The sequence below is a fragment of the Protomyctophum parallelum genome, assembly GCF_964188405.1.
Source record: "Protomyctophum parallelum genome assembly, chromosome: 21".
NCBI classification, from domain to species: Eukaryota; Metazoa; Chordata; class Actinopteri; order Myctophiformes; family Myctophidae; genus Protomyctophum; species Protomyctophum parallelum.
In genome coordinates this window covers 7689306-7716823 of record NC_139713.1, presented here as the reverse complement: position 1 = coordinate 7716823, position 27518 = coordinate 7689306, and the positions used below count along the sequence as shown (strand labels likewise).

Below are 27518 nucleotides of genomic sequence, written 5' to 3'. Positions count from 1 at the left end.
TTTACTTTATTTTCAACTATTTTATTGTTTTTCTTTCTTTTCTTTAGTTTTTTTTCCCGGAAATGAATGCCGTACCCATCGATGGTGTAAACTAACTAAGTACATTTAAACTTTAACCCATTCTGACCTGAGATCAGATTCTAAAAATGTCTATTACATCCTGACAGTTTCATTATTAACCCATTCTGACCTGAGATCAGATTCTAAAAGTGTCTTTGATTTTTCAAAAATAGCAGACCTACAAGCTCGTAGCGTGCCACTCGGTGGCGCGATATGAGCTTGTAGATCTGCTATTTTTCAATAGCTAAAGCATAACATGATGCTGACACCAAAATGGGTGCCCGGTCAGAATGGGTTAAGTACTTATAGCGAAACAACTTCCAATACTTTTACTTCTACTTCACTACTACTGTACTGTACTGTACGTTTTACTCCACTACAATTATTTGACAACTTTATTTACTTTGTAGATTTTCATTCACAAAACATACATTACCCACTTCAGCCATTTCAGCCATTTGGAAATTGACCATCTACACTCTACAGCTTGTAGATCTGCTATTTTCTTTTTTTCTTTAACTTTTTTGAATGAAAACTTGCATAATGAGTACTTTACTTTTACGTTACGTTTTGTTACTTTAAGTACATTTTTATTTCAATACTTCTTATGCTTTTACTCGAGCATATTTTGAACTCCGGACTTTTACTCAGAACGGAGTATTTCTAGATTGCAGTATTGATACTTTAATCATTTAGATCATGACAGTTTTTCTGATAAACCTGTTTTCTGATAAACATGTTTCTATGTCAGTGGTTCTCAAACAATTTCATGTCACCGACCCCTAGAATTATATGTATTCTAAGAATATGTTGTTCCAGGGACCCCCCCCCCCCCGACGCAAAGATTTGAGTTAAAAATGTTCGCTCTGAAAGGATATACAGTATATTCCAAATTTGTGCCACATTTTCACCATTAAAAAAAAATCTGTGCAGCGCTACGAGCTTGTAGGTCTGCTATTTTTCAATAGCTAAACTTGCTAAAAAAGTATAACATAATGCTTAAAAACACCAAAAGGCCCAAAACGAGCGAGTACTTTCTCCAGCCCTGGATGATGTTGTGGACATACAAGGTTGTCCAGCTGGCCTCCCGTCCCGTCACAGAGGAGATGGTTCCACTTACACACCCCTCTGAGGTTTTACTTTTCCCCCCAGAGAGGAGCACCATGGCAGCTCTGCTTCCTCACATCACAGTAAACAAGTTACGAACGGCTCATCTCCAACGCAGCACATGTGGACACCGCGTATAAACACCACCGCACGCACACACATGTGTGTGTGCTCTGTGCCGAGAGACATATCACTGCCAAGGGCTTTCTTTGTGTGCGTGTGCGTGTGTGTGTGTGTGTGTGTGTGCGTGTACGTGTGCGTGTGTATTATTTTGTGAGGGCCAAACGTCCCCACAAATATAGCGGAATTTGAGAGACAGACATTGTCGGGACCATTTCCCTCGTCCTCGTGAGTTGTTGTTGCATGAATGGACCTTTTTTTAGGTTTAAAAATGGCAACCAAACAAAAAGAGGTAAAATGCCATTTATGTAATTGCCATCTTAAAAAATAAGTATAGTAATAAAACATGTTTGTGCCTGCGTGCGTGCACAGTATGTAGTACATGTTTGTGTCCGTGCATGTGTACATACAGTATGTAGTACGTGTGTGTGTGTCCGTGCGCCATATGTAGTCTGTGCGCCATATGCAGGGGCGGCGGTGGTTCAGGGGTAGAGTGCCTGGATGGTAACCGTAAGGTTGCCAGTTCGAACCCGGGCTCCCCCAGAGTTACTGTCGAAGTGTCCTTGAGCAAGACACTGAACCCCTAATTGCTCCCGATGTGCTGGTTGGTGCCTTGCATGGTTTCCGCTGCCATCGGTGTATGAATGTGTGTGTGAGAATGGGTGAATGTAATGCACAATCTCTGTAAAGCGCCTTGGATAAAGGCGCTATATAAATGCACCATTTACCATTTACCATTTAGTACATGTTTGTGGTCAGAAATGCATCATCTCGAGTGGACTGTCTGCTCCGCACTGTGATTATTTATAGTCCTATAGTTTTAGGTTTACAGAGCCCGAGACGAGCAGAAACCTTGTATCTTCATATTTCTACGGTTGTTGTTGTTGGGTTTTTTTTTAGGATTTTTGTTCTGTTCGTAAATTAATGCCCTAGCTTACTTGGTCAAGAAAGAGTGTACAATTTACAATTTACAATTTACAATTTACAATTTAGGCATTTAGCAGACGCTCTTAATCCAGAGCGACTTACATTTAAGCAAGAACAAAAGCATGGGAATACATCACATAAAAGCATTTATCAATATCATGAAACATGCGTAAGCTAAGAAAGTAACAGTGGAATATCTATATAATGAAAAGTGATCTATATGAACAAAAGTAATGAAAGTAAGACTATTTAAATGCTAACACTGGTAACAGTGGTATGTTAATATTATTCTGCATTATAATCACATTTATGATGAATTACAATGCATTTGTAATTTATTATTATTATAATAATAATTAATAATTAATTCTTTCCTTGATGCTTTTGATTTTCCAATTTTCTAAGTAATAAAAATAATAATCAGTCACCAGAAAAAAGGTGTTTTCGATGAATCTATCATGGTTAAAATGGAGTTTGAAGTTACAATGGGTTTGTATAGGAAGGGGGGGGCGGGGCAGCTAAAATTAATATCTAAATACTGAGCCAAGCAACTTAAAAACGGTCTGGGGTCTGTTCTGGTCTTGGTCTAGTTTTGGTCTGGGCTGGTCTGGTCTGGTCTGGGGTTCACATAAACCTGAGTAGACGATAAAATGACCAGAAGTGTTTTGTTTTTGTTTTTTAAGGTGAAATATCACTTTAAAATATGTAGATAAGAGGTTTTTGCCCGACATCAACCATAACGTCTTACTGAAAAAAAGATGTGAGGTTTCCACCCGACGTGGACGGTTCTGGTGGAGTTTACCGCCAAATGTGACACGCCCACTCTGACCACTGATAAGACGCTCTTATCCAGAGGACAGCCAGCCCAGCCAGAGGGTCTTAATAAGACCCTCTGGGACGCAGCCCACCCCAGATAACTGCACTGTCTGGTACAACCGTACATAGAATACTGTACATACACGCTCAAAGATGTTTGTCACATGTTTTCACGGAGCATCTTCATTACCAGACCACCCACATTGACACACGGCACACAGGAAGTGGCAGCTAGGGAACAGAACGAACGGGGAAGTGAAACTTCCTTTGTTGGTGGTGTGTGTGTTTTTTATTATGATCGAACGCTCGCTGGCGCAGCCGCTCGCTCACTCGCCCCGGGAATGAATGTGTTACTAGTTTTTCCACTACTGAATGTCATAATGTTGAAGGGTGTGGAATCTGTGGATGTGCTACTTTGGTCGCTGTCAAGGCAGAAACCTATCCTATCTCCGTAATATTCAAACTCGTGTCTGTCTGTCTGTCTGTCTGTCTGTCTGTCTGTCTGTCTGTCTGTTTCTGTTCTCCTTTCTCGTTAAACAATATTATAATCATTGGGACATGGTGGTGTTGATATTGCCTTTGACATTCCATTCAGCGACACCTCTGCAGTATCTTATGGCACAGTCAGTGACGTTCATTCTGTGATATTAGGGGTGCATACTTAGTTTAGACTAGTCATTGGTTAGACATGGGTTAAGGTTAGGTTTAGGTGTGCTCACCCCATGGGTTAAGGTTAGGTTTACAGTACCATTCCACTCGTTTCCGCCTCAATCTCAAAATGACATTCATCAGTATTGGTAGGTACCTATGTTAGACACACCCACAGGTGTGCTGCCCCGTGGGAGGTTAGGTTTAGGGTGAGGGTTTGAGATAGGTTGTAGTTGTAGGACTAATGACTGGTCTAACCAATGGCAATGACTAGTCTAAACCAAAAACTGTCTAAACTAAGTACTGCACCCGTGATATTATTCACTTCTTCTGACCTGTACAGTGTATGTTCACATTGTGTCTGTATATCTGTGCACACATTAATGGTCGTTGCAAACCGTTGTCATGCATAATTAACCATCATTCTATGTCCATAAATACATTTCTGACCCCTCCCTGAAAAGGCCTGTCCTGACCCCTTCCCATCCATAATTTATATATTATTATGGATAATTGTTATGGACTTTATTCGTCTCAACTGCTCAAAACGAGTGTTTGGAGACCTTATGTTAGAGAATGCATTACGAATGTGATTATGATGCATTATAGACCCAACCTTAAAGTCTTGAATTAATGGTGATATTGATTTGAAGTCTCATCCCCAGCCCGCACAATTTATATTTCTATTTTAAAGTCTGAAAATAGCCCATAATAGTGAGATTTCCGTGGTGCGACACCGCCGTACAGCCAAGTCAGTATGCTGTACATGAAGAATTGACTCTTTTCTCGTTTTTCTTTTCAGAAATTTCAGGACATTGAAGAAAGCCACATCGTTCACATGCAGGAGATCATTCAGTCATACGCACAGTCTGTTGAAGAAACACACATTCAAATAGGAGAGGTGAGCACGCACACACACACACACACACACGCACAAACACACACACACACACACACACACACACACACACACACAGGTTTGTTTACTTGTGATGAGGACATAAGCATTTTACGCACGCATTGAAAGTATAGCTGACAATAGCTGGAAAATAAACTGGAAAAGAGCAGATTTACAAGCTCACAACACAATAACACATTCACTGTGAGCTTATACTGTAGATTGGCAATTTTTCGTGTCACAGTTTGAAACTAAGACAAAAAATAATGTACACCGACTACCTTTTTTCACTGACGAAAACGAAATAAAAACTAAGCCATGATTACTAAAACTAAGACTAAATATATTGACAATTTTGTCAAACACAAATGTTAGGGAGGGACTGGAGAAGAGATCCAGTAGAACTAAATGTTAGGGAGGGACTAGTGGAGAAGAGATCCCGTCCAGAGGCAGCGGAGCGGTCTTGATATCGGAAGGTCGCTAGTTCGTATCCCCGGACCGGCACGTTAAAATTACCACCGCTGAAGTGCCCTTGGACAAGGCATCGAACCCCTACCATGAAATGCTCTATGAGCAGGGCCTGGCTGTAAACAAGTTCTTGAGCTTAGTCCAGTTACCCTGGGTAAACATAGTACCTTTCCTTTCCATTTTATGCTATGGTTCTGTGCAGGTGTCACTCTCCAAAAATAGACGATCTATAAGCTTACCCCAATCTGAATCTTGATCATTCAAATGGCCTCACAAGTCTGAAATTCTACTACACCGTATACAAGTATATAGTGATACAAGCACACACACACACACACACACACACACACACACACACTACACATTCCTGTGGGCGGGGCGGGTGTCTAGTTGACCTGACACCGCGCTCGGTGTGTGTCACGTCAATTAGTGTCGCCTTTGATCTGCGTAATCAACTAACTGAGAGACAGGAAGCGTTCCATTCTGCCTCTGATAGCGAGCAATTAAAAACTGATCAAAACTCTCCTCTCTCCACCAATCCAAACGCAGCGCTGCCTTCCAGCCGTCACCTTTGAGTTCTGACGGTACATTTTTGATTTCCGTTTTTCTAGTCATCTAGCCCATTCTGACCTGAGATCAGATTCATACGAGGTTTCCGCCGGACACACGCTGGTCTGACGAACCCATTCTGACCTGAGATCAGATTCTAAAAATGTCAGTCGTTCTTCGATTTTTTTCAAAAATAGCAGACCTACAAGCTCGTATCGCGCCACTCGGTGGCGCGATATGAGCTTGTAGATCCTGCATTCTTTTCATATTTTTGTAAATATTTGTCTCCCATTTGTGGACAGTGGAACTTTGCACCCATTCAGTGGGTCAATAAGTGGGTCAATGTATTTAACCCATTCTGACCGGGCACCCATTTTGGTGTTAGCATCATGTTATGCTTTATCTATTGAAAAATAGCAGATCTACAAGCTCATAGCGCGCCACCGAGTGGCGCGCTACGAGCTTGTAGGTCTGCTATTTTTGAAAAATCGAAGAACGACTGACATTTTTAGAATCTGATCTCGGGTCAGAATGGGTTCATCAGACCAGTGTGTGTCCGCCGGAAACCTTGTATGAATCTGATCTCAGGTCAGAATGCGTTAACAGAAATACACCAGCCTACCTGACAAGTGACAACAACATTTCAGTACTTTTTCCCACCACTGCACACGATCACTCTGCTGTCCCTTTTAAGCTGCTGCTGCAGTGCCATCTGTGTCCACAGGGGGAGACAGAGCTCCACCATGAGTAGCTGAGGCCTATAGCTGGTTAGGTCAGAGAGCAGAGTGGTGTAGACTAGAAGAGTGTCATTGAGGGGGCAGAAAACTGCGCTCGAGCTAGTGTGACAAGCTGGAGTTTGAAATGCATTGTTTTCAACGAGAGCGCCGCAAATCTCAGGAATTTTTCGGCACGTGTGTGCAACATGACAGCTGTCTTAAAGTATTGTACAGTGACAACTAAAGTCTCTGTGATGTTTATGTAGTACTTATTACTAACAAACTATCTAAAATAAAGGGATTTATGGTCATTAAAGCTGGGCCGTTGCCTGAGTCCAGTGCATTCTGCCAACTTATTCCGGGCCTGCATGACTTTGTCACTCTTCCAGCCTGGGCACACTTTAGATTCCATGCGCGGACAGAAGAAGCTGTGTTTTGCGTCATTTACGTTTTTTTTAGACAGCTGGTGGATGGAAACCTGCCGCGTGGGTGGAGCTTCTTTTCCATCCACCTGCGGTCTAAAAACCCGGAAAAGACGTCGGGAGTCGGCTTCCTTTGGCCGCGCATGGAATCTTAGATGTGCCCATAATACCCTTCAGCTCCCCATAGCTCCCTTCAGCTCCCCATAGCTCCCTTCAGCTCCCCATAGCCGACCGACCCTGATAGCCGCACGGAGCCGCCATTGGACTGGCCTCATGAAGTGAATGGAGATGTCCCCTAACTCTCCAAAGTAAAAGTACTGACATCTTTCAAAATGTGTCGAACCCATTCGCAAATGGAAGATCTTGTGAGCTGTTTGTCAGCCAAACATTTAGCTGAAAAACAGCTTTAAAACAGTGTTAAACGGCTCTATATTCCGATAGTAATCATTGCTATTAGACTATAGACGAGTGTTTATTCAGAAACACTACGTGTCTCTCCAGCTCTGTAGTCACGAAGACTAGCGACCTCTTTGTGCAAGATTAAAGAATACACAAACAAAATGACACACAAACATATACATATGCACGCACGCACGCTCACACGCACGCGCACACACGCACGTAGCACGCACGCACGCACACACACACACACACACACACACACACACAGTTCATCTGTGAGTAATTCATGGCATTGTGTAACCCTAATCCTTGGTTTATGGGATATGTTTTTTTCCCCCTGTGCTTCCTAATAAGAAGCAGCCTTTCCTCAAATAGGATATGTCAACTTATGAACCATAAATAATTGGGACATCTTTGTATATTTCAGCAATATGCTTTGTATATATTTTTTAGATTATTGTTATGATGATGATACAATCCTACCGTAAACTAAAGAAACGTGCGTCTGTATGGAACAGTGTTTTCGGCCCAGTGGGTTGACTAGGTCATTGGTTCTCAACCAGTGGTCCGGGGACCACCAGTGGTCCTTGAGGGGGGTTCCAGGTGGTCCCCAGCTACAGGGACCACCAGGGGTCCTTGAGGGGGGTTCCAGGTGGTCCCCAGCTACAGGGACCACCAGTGGTCCTTGAGGGGGGTTCCAGGTGGTCCCCAGCTACAGGGACCACCAGTGGTCCTTGAGGGGGGTTCCAGGTGGTCCCCAGCTACAGGGACCACCAGTGGTCCTTGAGGGGGGTTCCAGGTGGTCCCCAGCTACAGGGACCACCAGTGGTCCTTGAGGGGGGTTCCAGGTGGTCCCCAGCTACAGGGACCACCAGTGGTCCTTGAGGGGGGTTCCAGGTGGTCCCCAGCTACAGGGACCACCAGTGGTCCTTGAGGGGGGTTCCAGGTGGTCCCCAGCTACAGGGACCACCAGTGGTCCTTGAGGGGGGTTCCAGGTGGTCCCCAGCTAAATGATGGAGAGTTTTATTAGATCATTAACTCTTGAGAGTGTAAAATTAAACCAAATTTTACGCTCTGAAGATTTAAATATTTGTGAAAAGCTGAAATCTGGTCAAATTTGGTTCCATGTGTACACTCTCAGAGTGTCATGGGCCCAATAACATGAACGTGCGCAATGATAGTCAACGGACCAGCACTGGCTCGAGCTGCAATACCAAGTTCGGCCACTATGTCCATTTCGCCTCAGGGTTTCCTCTGTCTTTTTTAAGTGGTGCAACCACTTCTACATCCAGCAATGTCCGCATGTATCATGTATCATGTATCATGTATCATGAGCACGAGTGGTGTGCGCATGCGTGAAATTGGAACGAGAGAAGTATGTGACATGGCTGCCACCTGCTGGACGCAAACGATACAGAGAAGAAATTGGAACGATACAAATTGGAACGATACAGAGAACCAATAGACGGGAGTTGCACCACTTGGTTCACACTGGTGTGATTCTTTTTGTTCTTTAAAAAAAAAATATATCCCACGATTGTGTAACCCACTTTTCACCCCTGTGTCAATTATCTAATGTGATCCTGGGCTCTACACACCCTCCGCTAACCTCATCCCCATATAGAGTGTCGCAGTGCCGCCCCCCTTTCATGACGACGCCAGGCCCAGGAAATAGTTTCCAATGCATTTTTCCCACATTTCAAAACTTATTTATTTAAAGACCTTATAAGCGTCCTACGAATTATTTGTTTGGTCCAAAATATTGTGTTTGTTGTCATGATTTGTCACGACAAGAGTTGGCTTTGTTCGTGGGCGTAAACGTCTTTAAATAAATACTTTCTGAAAAGTCTATGAGGAAAATGAACGGGGATTTATTTTCCGGGTCTCTCGAGGGGGCGGGACTGCGACGCTCTATATGGGGGACATGGGGAGAGCAACGGACTTGAACTCATGCTTCCTTCATGCCTGAGTGTCCAAGTTGCTCCTTTACACCTGACGGGGGGGAGTTTCCCTGGTTGGACGTAGCGCGTGGAAGGAACACGTTATTCCAACCAGTTCCTTTCCCCTCCATCAGGCTGGCCAGGGGGAGACAGTTTAGTGACCAGGATTACTGCATGTTTTTGTGAGGGTACCTACCCTATAGGCCGGGGACACGGGGAGAACATGCAAACTCCACACAGAAAGGCCCTTTCGCCAACCCCGCCTAGGGTATGGGCACGGAGGAGAGAACACGCCCCCAGCGGGAATCGAATCCAGGACCTTCTAGCTGTGAGGCGTCAGCACTATACCAACTGTCTCTATTAATATATACTCTAAGACTGTACGTCACACGGATACAACAGGAAGTAAAGTGGAGATGGCGTGTGTGTGTGTGTGTGTGCACACACACACACACACACACACAGAGACAGGTGTGAGTGGCGCTATGCGTGCCTCTGTCTGTCTACGAGGCAGATGCATGTTCAGTGTGTGTGTGAGGAAACGTTAATTAAGCTGGAGAGGAGGTGTGTGTGTGTGTGTGTGTGTGTGTGTGTGTGTGTGTGTGTGTGTGTGTGTGTGTGTGTGTGTGTGTGTGTGTATGCGTGCGTCGCGTGTATATCTAGATGCATATGGAGAACATAGCATGTACTGTATGAGATCACCTCACCACCACCACAGCAGCCTCCCTCCCTCCCTCCCCATTGCACTTGACAGCTCGCGTGTGGCTCTCACACACACACACACACACACACACACACACACACACTCTCACACACACACACACACACACACACACACACACACACACACACACACACACACACAAGGAGTGTTCCTTCTGTCTCTCTCCACGGCAACCGACCACATCCCCCCCCACCCCTGTATATCTACCAAGGGCTAATGCACTCCACCTCGCCACAGGGACACTGGGGGTGGGGGGAGAGGGGGGGGGGGGGGGGGGGCTTCCAGTATCACGCACATATATACATATATAATATCCAAGTCCACCCTCCCCCCCCCAGTAAAAACACACACACACACAACTGCACATTTCACAAAACAAACAAACAAACAAAACAGAATCCTATCTTTTTTTGGGGGGCATCTGGAGACCCGGGATGGAATGATGGCTGAATGTATTATGTAAGCATGTTGTGTCCATACATGTGACTGTAGGAGGGAAACAGTGCTGACTCTGAGCAAAACCGCTGGACCGATTAAGCGGCAGCCTTTTGGTGTTAGCATTATGCTATGCTTTAGCTATTGAAAAATAGCAGATCTACAAGCTCATAGCGCGCCACCGAGTGGCGCGCTATGAGCTTGTAGGTCTGCTATTTTTATTTTTTTTATTTTTTTATCGTGAAAAGTGACATGAAAGTGTTTTGAGAACTACTGACATAGAAAAACATAGCTTTTTCAAGAAAACAGTCCTACCTTCAACATAAAAAATATATATATAAATGTGTGTATATATATATATTCATTCACATATAGTTGCTATCGGGCAGAAGCGTTGTATTTCGTGGGGCGGCGGTAGCTCTGAAGCTATCTGAAGGGCTGAAGGCTCCTCCTCCTGGCTATGTGTGGAAGTGTCCTTGAGCAAGACTCTGAACCCCTAATCTGTGTGTGTGTGTGTGTGTGTGTGTGTGTGTGTGTGTGTGTGTGTGTGTGTGTGTGTGTGTGTGTGTGTGTGTGTGTGTGTGTGTGTGTGTGTGTGTGTGTGTGTGTGTGTGTGTGTGTGTGTGTGTGTGTGTGTGTGTGTGAAATTGTGAATGGGTGAGTGGGTGAATGTGAAGTACATTCTAAAGCGCTTTGGAGGAAAGCGCTATAAAAAATGCTGTCCATTTATTATTCCATTTATCTCCATATTTCAACGTTTTTTTTTTTTTCTTCCTTTTTTTTATTTTTATAAATGAATTCCCTACTGGCCTACTTCATGGGACCACAGTGTCACACACAATCCTGTATCCTGTATTATCTGAAAGCAATAGTGCACCATAAAAGAGGTTTGTGTTATGTTTTTATGTGAAAGGGGTTGAAAACCACTGGTATAGAAACGTGTTGATGAGATGTCCTCTTTGTGTTGCATGCTGTAGGTCCACAATGAGTTTGTGAGGAACATGGAGAACACGTCGGTGGAGAGCCTGATCCAGAAGCTGGCCGAGAGCAAAGGAACGGGGAAGGAGAGACCAGGTATGACCTGTCTGTAGAGTGACCGCAAGGTTGCCAGTTCGAACCCGGGCTCCCCCAGAGTTAGTGTCGAAGTATCCTTGAGCAAGTCTCTGTACCCCTAATTGCTCCTGATGTGCTGGTTGCAGGTGCCTTGCATGGTTTCCACCGCCATCGGTGTATGAATGTGTGTGTGTGAATGTAATGCACAATCTATGTAAAGCGCCTTGGATAAAGGCACTATATGAATGCACCATTTATGATGTAACAACATATTTTCAGATGGGGGGTCGGCGGCCAAATTTTTGGGAGTCCTTGACATGAAATTGTTTGAGAACGCTGAACGACTGACATGAGAAACATGAGTTTTTCTGAAAACTGTCAGGATTTAGAACACAACATTTTGTAGAATCGTCCTCAGGTGTGCACTGCTCAAAAAAAACTAAAAACTAAAAAAAGAGAGAACCAGTGCTTTTAGAGTGTATCTGAGGTCAGCGTAAAAATAAAGAGGGGCAATTAGAGAGGGCGGGAGGGGGGCGTCCATCACAGAGGGACGGAGGGGGGGGCGTCCATCACAGAGGGAGGGAGGGGGGGGAGGGAGGGGGGGCGTCCATCACAGAGGGAGGGAGGGGGGCGTCCATCACAGCCAGCCCCAGTAATGTGCAGTAAAGGTAGGCAGGCTCTGCATTCCTTTCCATTCCACTTCAGCCAGGCCGGGCCAGGCAGCAGCATGTGACCCGCCAGAGGCCTGACTTATCCCATTCTGACCTGAGATCAGATTCATACGAGGTTTCCGCCGGACACACACTGGTCTGATGAACCCATTCTGACCTGAGATCAGATTAAAAAAATGTCAGTCGCTCTTTGATTTTTCAAAAATAGCAGACCTACAAGCTCGTATCGCGCCACTCGGTGGCGCGATATGAGCTTGTAGATCTGCTATTTTTAAATAGCTAAAGCATAACATGATGCTGACACCAAAATGGGTGCCCGGTCAGAATGGGTTATGTATACTGGCTTGGGTTGCACGCCCGGCGCGTTGCATGCCCTCAAACAGCAGACATGCAAGCTCACCGTGCTCCACTTTCGGGACGGGGCGGCAAGCTTGTAGATCTGCTATTTATTTCACTGCATGAGCAGGAGCACGACACGCACCGGCACGCAATAACCGAGGCTTAAAGGGACACAGCGAATCACACAGTGGCGTGCACAGATAGACACTAGGGGGCTGCTAGAGCACCACCTGCCCTTTGCCCTCTGGACAGCAATGTTCCCTTTAAAAAAACAAACACAAAAGAAAATGTTTTTTGTGCAGCACCTGCCCCTCTAAATGTCGCTGAAATCACACCTCAGTGAACGGTCTATAGCAGGGGTACTCAACTGGCGGTCCGCGGTCCGCGACCGGACCGCGGACCACCCAACTTTTTTTTAAGTTAATAATATAAATAACATCAGATGGTACATTTCTCATGTGAAATTGCTGCAAAGCCCCCAAAATGTCCCCCAAGGGCCCCCAAAATTCTGGCGCGCGCTATGCGCGCGCGCAGTGTGGCCTGCCAGGGCGTATAACTCCCGGCCTGATTTGGAGTTCCACTCCGGGCCTGCACTCTGCACCCCATTATTGGTTGGGTGGAAGGCGATCTGATTTGTATAAGCTTGGCTTGACCATACTAAACGGGCATAGAGCCCCGCTCTCCGATGGACGCCGCGCATGGGACCGGACCTCGGTCTTATTCAAAAAAATATTTGTGGACCTTCATCATTTCTAGTTGAGGACCCCTGGTCTATAGAAACAGTCCACATCACTATGCACGGTGATGAGTCCTGACACACTGACACAGAGTCAGACCACATCACTACGCGAGGTGAAAGCCTGAGGAGCTGGAGGAACGCGTTCCGTTGGTCAAAGTTCTAAGAAGATTCACCCGTCGTCCTTGTGAGGTGCAGTCAGTGTGTGAGTGTTTCTATAGGCCGCCCGCCGCCCTGTGCTTCCATGGTCCTGCTCACGGGCTCAGGGCTCAACTATAGAAAGGGTCCAGGGTAACTGGACTAAGCTCAAGAACTGGTTTACAGCCAGGCCCTGCTCATAGAGCATTTCATGGTAGGGGTTCAATGCCTTGTCCAAGGGCACTTCAGCGGTGGTCATTTTTAACGTGCCGGTCCGGGGATACGAACTATAGCGACCTTCCGATATCAAGAGCGCTCCACAAACCGTTGGGCCACCGCTGCCCCTATAGAACCCTGTGCTTCCATGGTCCTGCTCACGGGGCCAGAACTCTTGTGTAAACTTTGCCATGCCACAGTAATCAGGAGAAAACACCAAAGCCTACTTAAGACTACTTCCACTTCTATCCCTCCTTCTTCTCCTTCTCCTCCCCTGTCTCACTCACTCACTCGCTTTCTCTCTGAAATGATCAATTATCATGAACTTTTTTATATACAGTAATCAATTAGTTTGATTAACCCATCCTGTACGGGAACCCCTGTTGGTGTTTTAAGCATTATATTATGCTTTATCTATTGAAAAAATGGCAGATCTACAATACAAGCTCATATAGCTACGAGCTTGTAGGTCTGCTATTTTTTGAAAAATCATGAAAATGTGGTGCAAATCTTTGAACGTATATTTTTTCAGATCAAGTTCTTGTGTGTTGGTTGACAGTTTGACACTTGTGCGGTATCACCAGAAAATAGCAGATCTACAAGCTCATCGGTGCCGCGCTACAAGCTTGTAGATCTGCTATTTTTGAAAAATGATGAAAATGTGGTGCAAATCTTTGAACATATATATTCTTTCAGTTCCAAGTTGTTGTTGTTGTTGTGTGTTGGTTGACAGTTTGACACTTGTGCGGTATCACCTCATGTGCACACAGAGCGCTGACCCCTGTCCGTCTGTCTGTCTGTCTGTCCGTCCGTCTCCTCTGTGTGTGTGTGTGTGTGTGTGTGTGTGTGTGTGTGTGTGTGTGTGTGTGTGCACACAGAGCGCTGACCCCTGTCCGTCCGTCCGTCCGTCCGTCCGTCCGGCGAGTGGTGGGCTGGGCTTGTTGGGACAACACATTTAAAGGCTTAGGAACGGTTAGAGAATTCCACTTGGTATCAAGCTGTTCATTAGGGATCACACAGCAGTCTCAGCCCTGTCAGGAAAATAACCTGCCTGTCCCCTGATGACACAGCAGAGAGGGGGGGGGGGGGGGGGGGGGAGGGGGGGAGGGAGGGGGGGAGGGGGGGGAGGTGGAGGGGGGAGAGAGGGAGGGGGGAGAGAGGGAGGGGGAGAAGGAGAGAGAAACAGAGGTGGGGGAGAGAGACAGAGAAGAGAGAGGGAGGGAGTGAGAGATGGAGAGAGGGGGAGGATAGGGAGAGAGACAGAGAGACGAGAGAGAGAGAGAGAGAGAGAGAGAGAGAGAGAGGGAGGGAGTGAGAGATGGAGAGAGGGGGAGGAGAGACAGAGAGACAGAGAGACAAGAGAGATTGTTAGAGAGAGAGAGAGAGAGAGAGAGAGAGGGAGAGAGACAAGAGAGATTGTTAGAGAGAGAGGGAGAGAGAGAGAGAGAGAGAGAGAGAGGGAGTGAGGGATGGAGAGAGGGGGAGGAGAGGGACAGAGAAGAGAGAGAGATTGTGTGAGAGAGAGAGAGAGAGAGAGAGAGGGGGGAGAGAGGTTGAATAAACTTTCTATGCGGAAACAATTCCAAAGTGACACGCTGCGAGGCGGGGGGGGGGGGGGGGGAGGTTGGCAGTGTTCACTGATATCCAGCTGAGCTGTCAACTGGCGAAGGGCCAGACACGCAAACCCTTCCACCCCTGCCCGTCCCCCCCCCCCCCCTCCCCTCCCCTCCCCTCGCAGCTAGCGGCCATGTGAAGCATATGCAATTTAAAAAAAAAAACAATCCTCCACTCATGCGTGAGCGCATGCTTCCCTCTCCTCGCAGAGAGAGCGTTTAGAGGGAATAGAAAGCCATCTCTTCCTGTGTAAACAGAGTACGTCCCACAGTGCACGTAGTCTGTTGACGAGACGTCCCAAACAGAACAGTCCCCTCTGTACTGTCTGCAGCACGCACGTTTAGGACGTCCCAAACAGAACAGTCCCCTCTGTACTGTCTGCAGCACGCACGGTTAGGAGACGTCCCAAACAGAACAGTCCCCTCTGTACTGTCTGCAGCACGCACGGTTAGGACGTCCCAAACAGAACAGTCCCCTCTGTACTGTCTGCAGCACGCACGGTTAGGACGTCCCAAACAGAACAGTCCCCTCTGTACTGTCTGCAGCACGCACGGTTAGGACGTCCCAAACAGAACAGTCCCCTCTGTACTGTCTGCAGCACGCACGTTTAGGAGACGTCCCAAACAGAACAGTCCCCTCTGTACTGTCTGCAGCACGCACGGTTAGGACGTCCCAAACAGAACAGTCCCCTCTGTACTGTCTGCAGCACGCACGGTTAGGACGTCCCAAACAGAACAGTCCCCTCTGTACTGTCTGCAGCACGCACGTTTAGGACGTCCCAAACAGAACAGTCCCCTCTGTACTGTCTGCAGCACGCACGGTTAGGAGACGTCCCAAACAGAACAGTCCCCTCTGTACTGTCTGCAGCACGCACGGTTAGGACGTCCCAAACAGAACAGTCCCCTCTGTACTGTCTGCAGCACGCACGGTTAGGACGTCCCAAACAGAACAGTCCCCTCTGTACTGTCTGCAGCACGCACGTTTAGGAGACGTCCCAAACAGAACAGTCCCCTCTGTACTGTCTGCAGCACGCACGGTTAGGACGTCCCAAACAGAACAGTCCCCTCTGTACTGTCTGCAGCACGCACGTTTAGGAGACGTCCCAAACAGAACAGTCCCCTCTGTACTGTCTGCAGCACGCACGGTTAGGACGTCCCAAACAGAACAGTCCCCTCTGTACTGTCTGCAGCACGCACGTTTAGAGGACGTCCCAAACAGAACAGTCCCCTCTGTACTGTCTGCAGCACGCACGGTTAGGACGTCCCAAACAGAACAGTCCCCTCTGTACTGTCTGCAGCACGCACGGTTATAGGACGTCCCAAACAGAACAGTCCCCTCTGTACTGTCTGCAGCACGCACGTTATGGGAAGATTGGCGTGCCTGCACTTGTGTTTATAGACTCATTATCGTAGGTGGTTAGGGCTTTGGATGGTCTTTTCCTTAGATCCACCGTCTGGGACGTCCTGCCTTCAGCTCTTCTCTTCTCTGTCTGGGGTTTAGGTTTAGTGCAGCTCTTGTTAGGACATCTCAGAGTCTGGCCAAAGTGACTCAACGTCTCACAAATCGTCCCATCGTCTCGCAGGAATCTGCAGATGGGTTTGTACAATTCTCCAGTAACTTAAGAGACATTTCCCGGGTTGGCGTGAAGTGGGTTTATAAAGCAATAAACCCGGGATTTCGCTTGTGTGTGGCATACATTATGGGCTCCATTTTCGTCACCGCTAAACCCCTCATCCCTAAACTTCTTTGCCTTTTTTTTTTTACTATTTTGCTAAACATTTTTGAATAGTTAAAATGGCCAGTCTACAAGCTCACAACGTGTCAATGTAGATTGGCTAGTTGAACTATTCAAAAATGTTTTTCAAAATAGTAAAAAAATAAGTTTAGGGATAAGGGGTTTAAAAGCGGTGACACAAATGAAGCCCAATATAGTGTTAAAAGTATATCTACTTTTGGTTTAGTGACATCATTAGCTGATGCAACAAAGCCGAGGTCAGACTCGAATGATTATGCTAATGTTTGTTTATTCTTCTTCTCTAAACATGCCGTGCGCTTCATTAAGTACCTGCGTGTGTGTGTGTGTGTGTGTGTGTGTGTGTGTGCGTGTGCGCACGCATATATGTGTGTGTGTGTGTGTGTGTGCGTGCGACGTGCATGTCTGTTTCGCTCACACACCCGCCTCGTCACGTCGCTCTCGTGGGAGAAAGCTCTTGAATGAGCCTCTTTGCCTTTGTTTTGATTGGAGCGGAAAACACACACACACACACACACACGCACGCACACACACACAGGCATTCGTGTCAGTGCTGTGTGTGTGTGTGTGTGTGTGTGTGTGTGTGTGTGTGTGTACTCACTGGTGGAGAAGAGCCCTGATATTGCACAGTAGAGTAGCTTCGCTCGTCCGCCGGTTGTGGGTTCCTCTGCATCATCCACTCGGCTTGGCGTGCTCCGTTGCGTGCCTCTCGTGACTCCACGCTTGCTTGCGCTTTTCAGCCCCGGCCATACATGGCATACGGCGATGGCGGAAACAATGCCGCGATTCTTGCTTTAACCCATTTAGGCCTGATGTCGAATTATTGTCGACAGTTTTCTTGAAAAACCTCATGTTTCTATGTCAGTGGTGCTCAAACTTTTTCATGTCAAGGACCCCCAAAAATATATGTAATTAATTGGCCGCCGACTCCCATCTGAAAATATGTTGTTCCAGGGACCCCGCCAGAAGCACTTATTTCAGTTAAAAATGTTCGCTCTGAAAGAATATATATTCAAAGATTTGTGCCACATTTTCACGATTTAAAAAAAATAGCAGACCTACAAGCTCGTATAGTGCGGCACTCGGTGTAGATCTGCTATTTTTAAATAGCTGAAGTGTAACACGTGTGTTAAAACACCAAAAGGGGTTCCCGCCCAGAATGGGTTAAGTTGCTTGCTTGTGAGTGTGTAAGTGAATGGGTGAGTGTGTGAGTGAATGGGTGAGTGTGTGAGTGAATGGGTGAGTGAGTGAGTGAATGGGTGAGTGTGTGAGTGAATGGGTGAGTGAGTGAGTGGGTGAGTGGACGTGCCCATGGGGAAGACCCCCTGCTGCTTTTGACCGCGGCTACTGTACTGTATTTACGTTGTGGAGCTAAAATATCATTAGCTTTGTTTTTTCAGGTCAAGGCATGTTGGTTGCATCGGGAATATTGCCACGGGCCCCCCCCCCCCCCCCCCCTACCCCCATCTCTCTATCTCTCTCTCTCTGTCTCTCTCTCTCTCGTCTGCTTGTAAAACACAGTCTGCAACGTCCTGGCGTTCATGCATTAGCTTTTAAGAAGATAAACACAAAGGGCGAGCGCTCTCAAAAGCGGGCAGACCTTTTCTCTCCTGTGTGTCAGTCAGTGTTTGGCTTTCAGCGAGGTCACACAACGGCACAATAAATCGCTCCGTCGATGCTCCTCAACAATGTAATAATTATAGAAATAACAAACAGCTGTGTGTGTCTGGCATTCAATAGACTGTGTGTGTGGTTCTCAATCCTCGTCACATTTAGGATAACCAAATTAAAAAACAATAATTATATATATATATATATATATATATATATATATATATATAATATAGCCACAGTACAGAACCGCATTTGAGATGAATTTGGATCCAAATACAAGATTTTTGTTGTTAAACCTTTTCAGAATTTACAAAAAAAACCTACCCTATATGTATCCAGAAATGTGATTTATTTGTTATAATAATTAAATGCGACCGCATTTAATTATTATAACAAATCACATTTTTGGGGGTGATATTTTTGTGTAAGTGAAAGTGAAAATAGCCCGCCTACAAGCTCACAATGCGTCACGAATGTGACAATAGAATTATTGCCTACCAAACTAATCGATATTCGTAGTTGGCAATGGCATACGCATTCATTCATTCATTCATTCATTCAATGGCATACGCATTCATTCATTCATTCAAGGTCTTCTTTCCTTTGGTTTTGCCACGGCTTTTAGTGCATGCAGGATGTCTGCAGTGTGCGTGACTGCCTGTGTGTGCGTGTGTGTGTGTGTGCGTGTGTGTCTGTTTGTAGCTTTTAGTGTGTTTGTGCATCAGTGCGTGTGTGTGCGACGCACGCACACACATGCACTGATGCACAAACACACTAAATGTACGCACACTGTGGGTGCATGACCGTGAGCGCAATGTGTGTGTGTGTGTGTGTGTGTGTTAGCTAACTACCCATCACCTTTTAAAGCCTGTGTAAATGTTTGTGGTGACGCGCTGTGAGCGTGACGCTCTGAGTGCAAAGGCTCCGAGCCAACCTATGTAATATTGATGAGCAGCAAATTAAGTGTGAACGCTGTTGGCTGCTGTTGTGCAGGTTCTGTTAAATATGCATCTAATTGTCTCTAAAATAATCAGGTTCTTTTAAATATGCATCTAATTGTCTCTAAGATAATCAGGTTCTGTTAAATATGCATCTAATTGTCTCTAAAATAATCAGGTTCTGTTAAATATGCATCTAATTGTCTCTAAAATAATCAGGTTCTGTTAAATATGCATCTAATTGTCTCTAAAATAATCAAGTTCTGTTAAATATGCATCTAATTGTCTCTTAAAATAATCAGGTTCTGTTAAATATGCATCTAATTGTCTCTTAAAATAATCAGGTTCTGTTAAATATGCATCTAATTGTCTCTTAAATAATCAGGTTCTGTTAAATATGCATCTAATTGTCTCTAAAATAATCAAGTTCTGTTAAATATGCATCTAATTGTCTCTAAAATAATCAGGTTCGGTTCAATATGCATCTAATTGTCTCTAAAATAATCAGGTTCGGTTCAATATGCATCTAATTGTCTCTAAAATAATCAGGTTCTGTTAAATATGCATCTAATTGTCTCTAAAATAATCAGGTTCGGTTCAATATGCATCCAATTGTCTCTAAAATAATCAAGTTCTGTTAAATATGCATCTAATTGTCTCTAAAATAATCAGGTTCTGTTAAATATGCATCTAATTGTCTCTAAAATAATCAAGTTCTGTTAAATATGCATCTAATTGTCTCTAAAATAATCAGGTTCGGTTCAATATGCATCCAATTGTCTCTAAAATAATCAGGTTCGGTTAAATATGCATCTAATTGTCTCTAAAATAATCAAGTTCTGTTAAATATGCATCTAATTGTCTCTAAAATAATCAGGTTCTGTTAAATATGCATCTAATTGTCTCTTAAAATAATCAGGTTCTGTTAAATATGCATCTAATTGTCTAAAATAATCAGGTTCGGTTCAATATGCATCTAATTGTCTCTAAAATAATCAGGTTCTGTTCAATATGCATCTAATTGTCTCTTAAAATAATCAGGTTCGGTTCATATGCATCTAATTGTCTCTAAAATAATCAGGTTCTGTTAAATCTGCATCTAATTGTCTCTTAAAATAATCAGGTTCTGTTAAATATGCATCTAATTGTCTCTAAAATAATCAGGTTCGGTTCAATATGCATCTAATTGTCTCTTAAAATAATCAGGTTCGGTTCAATATGCATCTAATTGTCTCTAAAAAGAATAAAGCAGCTGTAGTTTTTTTTTGTCTTCGTGGTGCTTGACTTGCGCGTCTTTGACCTTTTAGTTTTTGTTTTGTTTTGCTTTGAGTTTAACCACTTGATCCCTAAGCGTCCATTTTCTAGGCATGTCATAATAGGGCGAAAGGATATGGTGCACACCCACAGGGGCGGAGGGGGAGAGGAAGAGGGCCAGGTTCAGACCCCTGGGGGACTCCGCTCATTGAAGTATATAGGGTTTAAGTGGTGAAACCGTTAATTGCAATATCTGTCATCCTCACTCCGGTTTGACTGAATGAGGAACCTGCTCACTGGTTCCATCACGTCTTGTCAGGTTAGGGCCAAGTTGAGAGAGAGAGAGCGCGCATGCGTGTGTGTGTGTGTGTGTGTGTGTGTGTGTGTGTGTGTGTGTGTGTGTGTGTGTGTGTGTGTGTGTGTGTGTGTGTGTGTGTGTGTGTGTGTGTGTGTGTGTGTGTGTGTGTGTGTGTGTGTGTGTGTGTGTGTGTGTGTGTGTGTGTGTGTGTGTGTGTGTGTGTGTGTGTGTGTGTGTGTGTGTGCGTGTTATCTCACTGGCTGTTCTGGGACAACGTTTGAGCTTGTGAAAGAATTTGTACTTAAATACCGTTTAATTGTAGTCTTGTTTATGTCCATTTTTGCAGTAGGCTTTAGTGAGGTGTGTGTGTGCGTGCGTGCACGCGCTTGTGTGCATACTAGGGTTAGTTGTGACGTGTGAGCAGCGAGCCTCTATCTAATGCTCTCATCTAGAGTTTTCATTGCTTTATGAGCCTGATAATTCATGTATCTAAGTCAGTGGTTTTTCATGAGAAGAACCCATACATTAATGATTTTGCCGCGTATTGTGAGTGCGTGCGCGCGTATGTATGTGTGTGTGTGCGTGCGTGTATGTCCATGTCATTGCAGAGTGACTCTACGACAGTGGTTTTCAACCATTTTCATATCGAGGCCCCTTTTTCAGTATTTGAGCCATGGACCACCATGGCCACATGGACCACCATGGCCACATTTGACTGAGGGACTGCCATTGGATTTTTTATTTTTTTTCATAGCTTCAAATTGACATATTGGTTCTTCAGTTTGACCCAGCCGTTTTGGAGATATGGCTTACAGACTAATGTCTTGCAGAAAACAGCGAGTTGAGAAAACAGGCTTGAATGGGTTCACTTCTGTGAAGAGTCTGCCTGTGCTAATAACTCATTTTGGATACAAAATTAATAAAATAGTTTTTCTCTGGTGAAAAGCTGGAGGTTTGCGCGATGGCAGGCTCTCAGTCAAATCTGTCACCATGAGGTTTTTTTGCCTCAATATTTTGTTATTGTTGGATAATTATTATTGTCCACAATTCCATGCTGTATTGATGTTGGTAGGAGAGATTACAGGCAAACGCTGGTCAAAATAACAACTCTTCCACATTCTCTAACCCATTCTGACCGGGCACCCATTTTGGTGTTGGCATCATGTCGTGCTTTAGCTATTGAAAAATAGCAGATCTACAAGCTCATATCGCGCCACCGAGTGGCGCGATATGAGCTTGTAGATCTTGTAGGTCTGCTATTTTTTGAAAAATCTAAGAACGACTGACATTTTTAGAATCTGATCTCAGGTCAGAATGGGTTCATCAGACCAGTGTGTGTCCGGCGGAAACCTCGTATGAATCTGATCTCAGGTCAGAATGGGCTAATTGTGTGTAGACTTCTTGTAAATCAAGTAATGCAGATGTTTAACAATAATTGAACTCTTGAGAGCGTAAAATGAAAACCAAATGGACCATTTGGTTTGATTTAACACTCTTCAAGAGTTAAAGATCTATAAGGGTCCATTTGGTTACCAACTCTCCATCATTTAGCTGGGGGACCACCTGAACCCCCATCAAGGACCACTGGCTCAAAACCAGTGTTGGATTTTGTCGACTTGAAACTAAGACGAAAAATGTTCGTCGACTACCTTTTTTCACTGAGGAAAACTAAATTGACACTAAATGAAAACTAAGCTATGAGGACTAAAACCAAGACTAAATATACTGACAATTTCGTCAACAAATAAAAACAAGGCTAAAATGTTAGGAAGGGACTATAGTGGACAAGAGATCCAGTATAAGTCATTTTACAATTGGTTGCATGGCTGAAAGTAGCTGATCTACAAGCTCAGCTATTTTTTGTAGATCAGCTATTTTCAGCGAGTGTAAAATCACTTGCCGTCATTACGACGGCATCAAGGCCCGCCATAACACATTTTAGTCGACTAAATCAACCGTAGATTTAGTCGACTAAAATCGTATGACGTTTAGTCGACTAAAACTAGACTTAACAGTAAAACATTCCAGGTGACTAAAATGTGACTAAAACTAAATTCAAAAGACTAAAATCTAAATTTGCTGCCAAAGACAACACTGGCTGAAAAGCAGTGCTGCAGAGTTGTGTCTCGGTGTCACGTCAGGTTGGTGACGGTCTGAGCGCTCACCAGTTGACTCCACGGTTGACCCTGTCTACCCCGCGGGATCCAAAACCCAGCCATGTTTGTATATGCTTTCCATAAGAGCACGCCTGACTGGCGTTTGTGTGTGTGTGTGTGTGTGTGTGTGTGTGTGTGTGTGTGTGTGTGTGCGTTTGTGTGTGCGTGTGTGTGTGTGTGTGTGTGTGTGTGTGTGTGTGTGTGTGCGCGTGTGTGTGTGCGCGTGCGTGCGATCATTGCGTGATGTACAGTCACAGCATTCTCAGCAGTAGGCCATGGAGGTCCTTTCCAGGTCAAACAAACTATAAAGGATTATTCTTTCTTGTGTGTCTCTTTTAGGACCCATTGAGTTTGAGGAGTGCAACGCATCTATCGCCACTGAAGGTAGGTGAAAACATGGCATCTCGTTAACATAGACGATAGATTCCATGACACTCTTGGTTTACAACACGTTATTAAGCCTGAGACAACTAAATTTGACTGAGGGACTGCCATTGATTTCCATGTCATATGAAAGCAGGGAATCATAGCTTCAAATTGACATATTGGTTGTTCAGTTTGACCCACCAGTTTTGGAGATATGGCTTATAGAGAATGTCTTGCGGAAAACAGCGAGTTGAGAAAACAGGCTTGAAAGGTTCACCTCTGTGGTCTTTAACATTACACCTATAGCTACATGTTTAAGCATTTATTTCATATTTACATGTCCATTTCAGCTCTGACACTTATTTCAGACATGCTGTAGTATGTGAAGAGTCTGTTTGTGCTATAAACTCATAAAGAAATACAAAGTTTTTCTCCTCTGGTGAAAAGCTGGAATTTGCGCGATTGCAGTCTCTCAGTAAAATCTGGTCACATATTATCAATCTGATCATTCAGGGCTTGGGCTGGCCTAGCAGTTCAGGCACCTACAGTAGGCTGGTAATCTAGCCTGACAGCGTGTCGCGGGTTTGAGTCCCGATCCCGACGACCTTTGCTTGTCTTGCTTTGCTTGCTTGTCTTCGGTCTTCGCCCATCTCTCTCCCCATTTCCTGTCACACTAGTGTCTACCTACAGTATATCAATAAAGGCATAAATCAACCCCCAAAAATGCTACTTATTCAAATTAGACCGTTCTGAGAATAAAAGCTGCAGAAACAGCTGCTTCTCCCAATAGTTTCATGTTTTAAAAAAAAGTTACTACATTGAGACCATGAACAGTGAACACTATAGCATCCATGTCATAATGGGTGAGCATTCGGGGGAAAATAGAACCCACAGACTTGATTCATTTTGTTCTACTTTTCATGCAAATGATTTAAAGTTACGATAGATACCGATCATACCTTTCTGTGTTGTGTGTTGGAAGGTGCCAAACCCAGGAAGAGGAAACCCTTCGCCATCCCAGGCAGAAGAAAAGACACTAAGGACACAGACTCCACGTGAGTGGAAACATTCTGTTTGCAAATTATTTTCAGCGAGCAAACACAGCCATATGGAGACATAATTATAAAAGAGTATTTAGGAGTAGTTTTAGGTCTACTTATGTAGTCCTAGTTGAACACATTATTTTACGTCCCGTTATTTTCTACATTTAATGAAATATATATATATATAATCTTTTTTTTTCTTCTCTCTCTCTCTCTCTCTCCAGAGAATCGACTGAAGTTGACCCTGCTGTTGGTGTAAGTATACTTTCGTTTTCAGAGAAACATCTGGATTTCATAACTGATTTTATTATTATTTTTATTTTTAAGATTTGTTTATTGACAATGTTTTAACTGATTTTATTCTAATATTTATCTTGTTATACTGTATTAATTGTCTTACTACTTAAAATGAATGAATTGATGTATTCTTCTTATTCTTATTCTTATTAGTAAGACTTCTGACATGTATTTTACTATTCTACATAATATAACTGAATTGTGTAAGAAGAAACCGTCCCTATTCCTCTGTCAGAATAACATTTCTAATTCCTAATTTTGAGACACTGTAGTGAACAGTTCAAAAGGATTCATGATTATGTACTATACTATTAATTCATTATTGTACATATTTTATCTCTCACCTCCCTGTTATTGTGGCTACAGAACACTGCCAATGGATTAATAATAATAATAATAATAATTTATCTCTCACCTCCCTGTTATTGTGGCTACAGAACACTGCCAATGGAGCTCCACCGGGCTTCTATGGAGCCATTGACTTCCAGAATGCTGTAAGCACACACGCACACACGCACGCACGCACGCGCACACACACACACACACACACACACACACACACACACTCTTGTAAGTGTAAGTATACTTACACTTGTAAGTTCTTGTATCAAAGTGCCAGCTAATTTAACCCATTTTGGGCGGGAGCCGGGAACCCCTTTTGGTGTTTTAAACATTACGTTATAATTTAGCTTGTAGGTCTGCTATTTTTGAAAAATCGTGAAAATGTGGCGCAACTTTGGAATATATATATATATGCTTTCAGAGCGAAAGTATTTAACTCAAATCTTTGCTCCTGGAAAGGTCCCTGGAACAACATATTTTCAGATGGGGGGGTCGGCAGCCAATTACATATATTTTTGGGGTCCTTGACATGAAAAAGTTTGAGAACGAATGACATAGAAACATGAGGTTTTTCAGAAAACTGTCAGGATTTAGAAGACCTTTGTAGAATCCTTCCCAGGTCAAAATGGGTTAAAGGAAAATATGAGCGTCAAATCCAGATAAAAACGGCATTCTGTCACACTTTCTTCTATGTGAATAGATACTAGAGTGCAAACTGTACATGAATATACTTTTTCACTGTATTTATTTTCTTCTCTGTGAATAGATACTAGAGTGCAAACTGTACATGAATATACTTTTTGACTGTATTTATTTTTTCCTCTTCTAGAATGTCCCCCAGGTGGATGCGGAGGGCTTCTGTATCAGACCAGAAGGAAATGAAAATAATGATATCCTCTTCCATTGTTTTGTTTTTTTACCATTTAAAAAAAAATGTTTTCCTCTTATTTCCTTATTAATAATTAATCTTCGGGGTTCATCTCTCTCTAAGACATCAATACATATTTATTCCTGTGTGTTTGTTTTCAAACAGTTTGGGGTGGCTTTGACATGAAGAAGTTAGAGAGTTTTAAGAACCTGTAGACTAGAGTGTCCTGACGTCACTCGCTCATCCCCTGGTTCACAGACGTTTTTCTCTATGGAGAATATCGTCTCATATGAGAATTGTGGTCCAAAAATAAGCAAACTGTCTTGGCGATATTGTCGGGGAGGTGTCTCTCTATCGTTTATGATAGATAGTCACTTATATTTGATAGTGTTTCTAGCGAAAATGTAACTAATTCAGCAGCAGTAACATCGCTGCAGCTCACCGCTCCTTGGCTGCGGCTCACCGCTCCAAGAGATGGGTCAAATGTGGAGAACAAATTTCACTGCAGTGTTTGTGTACAGTATCTGCACATTTCTAACGTTTCAATGTAAGCACATTTAATACCTTTTTAATGCTAAATTGTCTAATATTATGAGAGAAAGATCAAGGCGTGCATTGCGAAAATAGCCGAACTACAATCTCACAACAACGCCTCGCAATGCAAGCCATTGTGAGCTTGTAAGTCGGCTATTTTCACAATGTTTTATCTGCGCAATCGAGTCAAACTAAATGTCATTCCTCAACTCCAACAATTCCAAGTGCTTGTCAGTTCAAATATGATCTTTTTTTTTAGTAAAGACCTTACAGTAAAGGACCCTGCACACTGCTGCGTTTTTTCGGATTGTTAGCTGCGTTTTTTGACTTTTTTCAGATTTTTAGCTTCGTTTTTTCGTCTGTTTTCCGAAACAAAAGTGTGCGACCACCTGAAGTGTCCTGACTCCTTAACCAACGTGTGCGTTCACATGCCAAAGAGAACTCCTTCTACTCGTCGAGTGACTCGGAGGACGAGGACGAGCCCCGGAAGTTCCACGTGGAGATCAAGCCCGTCCAGCCCAACAACGGCACGCACCAGAGCCGGGCTACCATCGACGAGCTCAAAGCCTCCATCGGAAACATCATGCTGTCTCCACCTCTCTCCTCCACGGTACGTTACGGCCTTATCACAACCCATTCTGACCTGAGATCAGATTCATACGAGGTTTCCACTGGACACACACTGGTCTGATTAACCCATTCTGACCTGAGATCAGATTCTAAAAATGTCAGTCGTTCTTCGATTTTTCAAAAATAGCAGACCTACAAGCTCGTAGCGCACCACTCGGTGGCGCGCTATGAGCTTGTAGATCTGCTATTTTTCAATAGCTAAAGCATAACATGATGCTAACACCAAAATGGGTTCCCGTTCAGAATGGGTTAAGCTGTAAAGTACTGTATGTGTGTATACTAGCAACTTGGAACGATGCAAGTTGGAAATGCATGCCCCACCCAGTCATTACTTGTGCGAGCAGAGAGCGCACAAGTACTGTAATCGGTACTCCGTCGCTCGGTCAATCAGGGATTGTGTATTTTTGGGGGGACCTGTCCAGAGGC

At 44.2% G+C, this 27518-nt stretch overlaps 1 protein-coding gene across 1 annotated transcript in view; it reads left to right on the top strand.

Moving 5' to 3' along the window:
* Positions 1–27518, top strand: part of fcho2 (FCH and mu domain containing endocytic adaptor 2) — a 107566-nt gene that overhangs the window by 39173 nt on the left and 40875 nt on the right. The window contains exons 7-14 of the mRNA XM_083794106.1: positions 4481–4579; positions 11210–11306; positions 23352–23396; positions 24361–24433; positions 24646–24676; positions 25156–25212; positions 25890–25947; positions 26891–27072. Coding sequence (XP_083650232.1) covers positions 4481–4579; positions 11210–11306; positions 23352–23396; positions 24361–24433; positions 24646–24676; positions 25156–25212; positions 25890–25947; positions 26891–27072 — 642 coding nt within the window. The remainder of the gene's footprint in view (positions 1–4480; positions 4580–11209; positions 11307–23351; positions 23397–24360; positions 24434–24645; positions 24677–25155; positions 25213–25889; positions 25948–26890; positions 27073–27518) is intronic.